The sequence below is a fragment of the Meleagris gallopavo genome, chromosome Z (assembly GCF_000146605.3).
Source record: "Meleagris gallopavo isolate NT-WF06-2002-E0010 breed Aviagen turkey brand Nicholas breeding stock chromosome Z, Turkey_5.1, whole genome shotgun sequence".
Lineage (NCBI taxonomy): Eukaryota > Metazoa > Chordata > Aves > Galliformes > Phasianidae > Meleagris > Meleagris gallopavo.
The window spans coordinates 2,219,375-2,225,527 of NC_015041.2; the positions used below are offsets into that span (position 1 = coordinate 2,219,375).

Below are 6,153 nucleotides of genomic sequence, written 5' to 3' on the forward strand. Positions count from 1 at the left end.
TAATCATTGTAAGTTACTAAATCAATTTTATTAAAATGCGGTTTTGCTTTATTCTCTCAGATCTTGAAGAAACAAAGCCTGGCAGTTCTAGCTTCATTTCTTTCTTGAATTGCCCAGATACAATGATTCTGTATTTAAGAGAGTAATGGCTTTTTTTTTTTTTAATTCTTAAATAATTATAGTTCTCATTTCCAGACTCATTTCCAAACTTGAGTCAAAAATTTGAGGGCAGAGTGGGAAAAGCGAGGAAAATTTTAGACCACTGGGATTCATTTAAAAATGTTGGCTGCAGCTTAATATTGAACCTCAAATCATAAGCACGTGCACATTTATGTGCAAATTCCCATTCTGGATTATATGCTCCAGAGGTTTTTGAAGTCATATTGTCAACTGTAGAGTTTGCAGGTGCATGGCTCAGCTGATGCACCATCTATAAGAGATACTGCTGGCTGCAGCACTGTCGTTTCAACACTGTGAGAAGATGGAGAATTTTGGAGCATTTCCTCAGCATTGTATCATGAGAAAATCAGAACATAGCTAAAAGAAACAAACAAAGCTCACAAAATATCTAAACTTACCACAGATAGTGCATTTGTAAGAGCTGCTCCAGAGTAGGCACAAAACAATGCTGACAAAAGAAGACCAAAGACAGCTCAGGATGGGGAAAGAATAGCTCAGCTTTCCAAGGAAATTAACAGAAATAATAAACATATCCAAATGCACAGTAAATATTTTCATCTTCTATGAGTATTAATGTTAGAATTCAACAGTTGGTTAATATGCTCCAGTGTTGTGTCTGGCCTTGTGGTCTACAATTGATCTTATCTGCTCTGTAATGGTGGACGGTGAAAGGAAATGATTTTGCCAAGAGCTGGTGATGGTGATATTTCCTTATCCATTGACACAACTTGACCTGTGTGTTATGGGGATCCCTGAGCAACTGAGAAAGGATGTTCAAATCAAACATGGCAAATGGCTGGAGGCTGGCTTAACCTTCATTAGGAATTTCTACATGGTACACTGTTCTTACACTTCCCGTATTATCTGGTTTTGGCTTTTGCTGGAGGTGAGTGTCTTTGGCTAAATGGATTTTAAACTGAACTTGTACAACAGCTCTCGTCTTGTGAGGCAAATCCTCTGAGGATAATTACAATTTTGGAATGGCTTCCATGAATCTCCTGAGCTGACAATTTGTTAAACTTCTGTTCATAGCATAGCTTGTGCTCCTTACAAATACTCCTTCCACTGTTTCTAGATGTTTCTCTGCTACCAGAAGACTTGTTATCTAGAAGCCTTTACTTCTTACTTTGTGGTTTGCACCTCCAAGCTCAAATCTGATCCATGACAGAAGTAACTCTTGCAGAGTACCTAGTTTTGCAGGAAATCAGAATTCCAGAGTTGATTCAGAGTTGTCCTGTACCGCTCATATACTGCGTGGATACAAAAATTTTTGGCTTCCCTTATCGTATAAGATACATACCACAAGCAAGGGCCAGCAAATGAGTCTGCCAGGTCAGGGCATAGAACATGCCTCCAATTGCAATGCATGCGAGAGCACAATTGTAATTGTGTAAGCCAAGGTAGATGCTGTCAAATGGTGTTGCAATACTCAGTGCTACAAGACAAAAAAAAAACAAGGGGACAGAGGTCAGCTGTGGGAAGTATCTGCAGGAAGTAAATCTTGTTGGAAATTCTGTCTCTTCGTATGATATCCAGCCAAATTTACAGTGTTCACACTTGCACAACGTTCATCTGCAGAAAAAGGGTGAGCTCCAAAAGAGTTCATTATTTTGGAGCTGTGATAGAGCAGCAGGGATGGAATTTGGTTCAGTGTCAAATGCTCTTCAGGTAAAATTTCCTACTTATGCCCCATATTTGCTCAAGTGAGTCCCTATGATATCTGGATGGGAGATTCAGCCAGAGTATGTGAAGGCTTTCTCACTTGGGTTTCTTCCTTGCAGAAAGCTGTGCTCATGTGTGTCGTTTAAATCTCACATGTTCCCGGATCTTGAATATTAGAGGCACAGATAGGAATAACAGAATTTTCCAGTTCTTCCTCATGGCCTTTGCTAATGTGCTAAATGTGTTCTGGTCCCTCCATCACTGCTATGGAAATATTCCAGTGGGATGGGAGCTGAGGTTTTGCAAGAAACCTGACATCATAGGTAGGTACTTCTGCAGGACTTCTCATATGTATTGGGACTATCACTAAAAATAGTATCATCTTATGTATTGCACAGGCCACCTTATTCTTAGGAGCAATCTTTTCCTGCTGTAATGTCCTTAGCTGTCTCCTGTCCATCATCACCTTGCTTATATTTCCACATACTTTCTCTAGATCTTTCTCTTCTAGCTAGATTAAATGTCAGACCTGTGTGAAACTTGTTGAATATTCTTAACCATATAAATTATGGATAATTTTCTTTAAAAACACAAATTCAGGGCAGGTCACATCTTGTGAAAAGCACTTCATAGCGCAAATCAGAACATAATGTTGGACATCTGAATCTTTTTCAAGGTGGTTGATTCAGACAATGCTAATTATACCATATGTTTTATTAAAGTTGCTCACATAAGTGGCACTGGTGTTGTTTGCATTCGGGGGTCACATTCATCTCTGTTAAACCAGGATTGTTTCTCTGGTTAGTGGAGTGAGGCTGTTCTGGGTTCTGTTCATCTGGTGGCAGTGGGGTTAAGCAAGACGGAACAAACTACCTACCAGAGTTACAAATTTAGTTACAAATTTAGAGCTTACAGAAAACCTGCTTCTGTTCTTCCCTTCACCATGCTGAGTGACCTTCATTAAGACCTTTAAAATTCAGAGACATCTTCAAAAACAGGAGTGCAATCCCTCAGCCCACGCAACTGTAAACCCTGGACAGAATCTCATATTGGCTTGGATCAATGTGTTTTCTTAATTGAGATGATGTTGGTGAATATTTCTTACCTGCAAACATCCCAACTGTAGATCCAATTGCAGCATGTAAGCAAATAAGTGGGGAAGAGATGAGTAAAGCAACAAGGAAGATGCCTCCAGTCCAGGGGTTTTCACAGCCGTACACTTGACCAACACCAACTGGGATGGACTGCAAGAGCTGCAATGGCCAGTAGACAGGGGACATGTTATTGTAGCTCTGAGTGGAGGACACAGAAGTTATTTTGTCCAAGGTATTGATTAGAAAGGAAAGGTGGCAACCTGGCTCTGAGCAGGGCTGTTGAGTGAATGTAGGTGCTTGTGTCCTTCAATCCAGAGTTAGTTTCTTGTTTGGTCTGAATTTCAACAGTCCAAGATGGGGCTTTTATTTGTTTTGGGATAATATGATCAGCATGTGTTTGTTGTGGTTTTGTTGTAAATGACTTTAGTGAAGGAGAAAAACTGTAACTCTCCTAAGCAGTAATCCCGTGTTGGGGCTGATTTGAGTTTTTTACATTAGATGAAGCATATCTGTTCCTCTTAACGTTTCTTTGGGAGTGTGGATGTAACAAGACAGTTTCCAGTGCTGGAGCTGGCCAGAGAAGAATGGTGTAAATTAATTTCTGCCCCTGTGAGATCATGACATTTCTTCCCTCTTTTCATATTTTCATTGATAGTCCTGCTGACATCCCCTTGATCACATTTGGACACTGACTGTGCATATTTGGATATACTTGTGTGATAATAGTGAGTGTGGTGTGTTTGGGGGCAATCTAACTTCGGGTGGAGTGAGAGGTTTAGGATCTCTGAGATCTGATCAGTTTCTCTGCTGGATTAGCCAGGACTGTCCCTGGAGTCTATATGGCACTCTCTTATATGAAATGAACTAAGCCATTTATTTCTGCAAATGGATGCTGCTCAGAATGGACATATGAGAAATTGCTACCCAGAGCTAAATATCTTCATGCTCAAATTTTAATGAAGCATCATAAACTTGTTGGGGTGAAGCTTACCAGAGGCACGTTGATTGCAGACCAGGTGATATTGGGCACCGATGCTACAGGCTTGATGAGGGTCGTAGGAAAAAAAGGGTTGTAGTGTCCTGTGGCTGCCAAGTACAAAGTCACCGCAATATTGAAGGGCAGAGTGAACACAGGAAGGTCCCATTTACTGAAAATAGATCCCAAAGCACTGGACAGGACTGGACTAAGGATGAAAGGAAAAGAGAAACAAGTATAGCTTGTTCATCATCCATAGTGAAGCATCCTACCATTTTGGTCATAAGCTCTGGAAAGTGCAAGCCAGTGCTATTCCTTTGGAAAAAACTAGGCAGTGAATTCCTTCACATAATATGTTGCATCTGTCCAATAGTTAGAGAATGCTGTTCGTCCTTTTACAGCAACTATCTCACTCATTTCTGGATATAAGCATGTAGTTGAGGAGCCTTCTCACCACGTAAGTTACTTTTTGGTCTTTTTTGGTTAAATGGGGCCCAGGAAATATGTGAATGAGAGTGAAGGTCATACTTGATGAAAATTGGCTGTATTTTGATGGTTTTATCTGAGCTCTGATGATGCAACTGGGCTGAGCCACCCTTACAGTTAGCTTCAGAGTTGCAGTAGGCATTGTGCAGCTTACAGAAATACAACTTAAAGACCTGAATCCTTCAAGAAGCTGGATTCGAGTCCCAGAAGAACATCAGGCTGGTTCTAATCTAAAGCAAAACAAAATAAAACAGCAAAACAAACTGGAAAACAAAAGAAACCAATTATTTGGCATTTCAAAAGCAACTTCTTGTGTCCTGTTGTGAAGATATTATCAATGGAAAAAAATGCTTTGTTCTCCTTTTGTATTCTCAGATAAAGCCTATTCTTTTATGATGAATTTGGTTTCCAGAGCAGTTTAAAGGCTTCCTTGCTCATTGCTGTAGAAAAAACCCACCACTTCAGTGAAAACAGCGTCCCAGTTTCTGTGTTGAAATACAAAGCTGCTGCCAGCTATACATCTTGTCAGGAAAAAAAAGAAACAATTAAAGAAATTCTGACTTCTAAAGCTGAGATTCAAGCTACTGGTTGAAAAAGAGAATATCTGAAAAGTCTAATTTTAAAACCTTTCAGCTCTACCCTCGAGCCCTGCGAACTAGAAAAACAGGGAAATGTTTGAATAAAAAGCCTCAGGGAGTTCTGGCAGATAAGACAGACTAAACATTCTTGCAACATGTTCTGGATTTTGAAAGAGTGTCTCAAAATGACCTTCGCCGACAAAGACTAGTGAAATAAAATATTGAAAAATCTGATTTCAAAAGCAGTGAAATGCAGTCATTATTTGTATCTTGTCACTGACAGTGATTAAAATATGGCTTTTGAATTAATTTCTGTTGAGGCTGTTAAATAGATTCTGCAGTGCTGTTAAGGTCTGTATTTAGAAATGGTAAATATAGTTGTCTAGCTTTTGGAACTAGTTGTAGGAAATAATTTCATTTGTGACTGGTCGCACATCTGTGTTGGGAAGGTGGAATTCAGCCTGAAGAAGGAGCTTCAGGTCAATTCAGCACCTGGATAAGGGAGCATCCTAGAAGTGCTGGGCACAGTGACATCCATCCCAGCGTGATCCGCTGATGAGGTCCATAAATGTGCAGTCAAGTAGAGTTGCTTTGTCCTTCAGGTACGATTGACTTTGTTGGTTCACTTGACTTCCTGCCAGTGTGTTTCATTCAATAAAGAGCTTTCTCCAATGCTACCTTGTCTGGAGCTACTGATGTAGGGGACTGTGCAGATGGGACTTGTAATGTGTACAAGATTCATATAGCAGAATTCCTCATTCTTTGAGAATTGTCTCTAAGAGAGACATGACACTTACCAGGCCATGGATATAACTGTCACAGGTGTAAGAAGCCACCAGTAGTAATCTCCCTTATCTGAGTAGACAGCCATGAGCAGTCCCACCAGGATCCCATTATAGCCGTGCAGCCCTGATGCAATGGCTGATCTGTGATACAAAGAAATGTTTGCAAAGCAGCAAGCTGTGCAGAAGGTGATCTGCCACAGAGACTTGCTGAAATGCAACTTAAAAATATCCTGCTCCTAGTGAAGGAAGTGTAGGGGGAGGATGGAAAAAGCAGTGAGGTAGTTGCCAGGTTTCATTGCAGAGCTCTGTGGAAGGCAGGACTTTTGAAACTATTAGAATCATAGAATCATAGAATGGCCTGGGTTGAAAAGGACCACAGTGCTCATCCAGTT

The 6,153-nt window shown here is 40.4% G+C and overlaps 1 protein-coding gene across 1 annotated transcript in view; it reads right to left on the minus strand.

The window, feature by feature from the left end:
• The window catches only part of LOC100546531 (urea transporter 2), a 66,176-nt gene that overhangs the window by 35,668 nt on the left and 24,355 nt on the right, over positions 1 to 6,153 (minus strand). The window contains exons 7-10 of the mRNA XM_031557219.1: positions 5,774 to 5,897; positions 3,928 to 4,153; positions 2,948 to 3,095; positions 1,481 to 1,615 (exon numbers count right to left, since the gene is read on the minus strand). Of these exons, the coding sequence (XP_031413079.1) occupies positions 1,481 to 1,615; positions 2,948 to 3,095; positions 3,928 to 4,153; positions 5,774 to 5,897 (633 nt within the window). The remainder of the gene's footprint in view (positions 1 to 1,480; positions 1,616 to 2,947; positions 3,096 to 3,927; positions 4,154 to 5,773; positions 5,898 to 6,153) is intronic.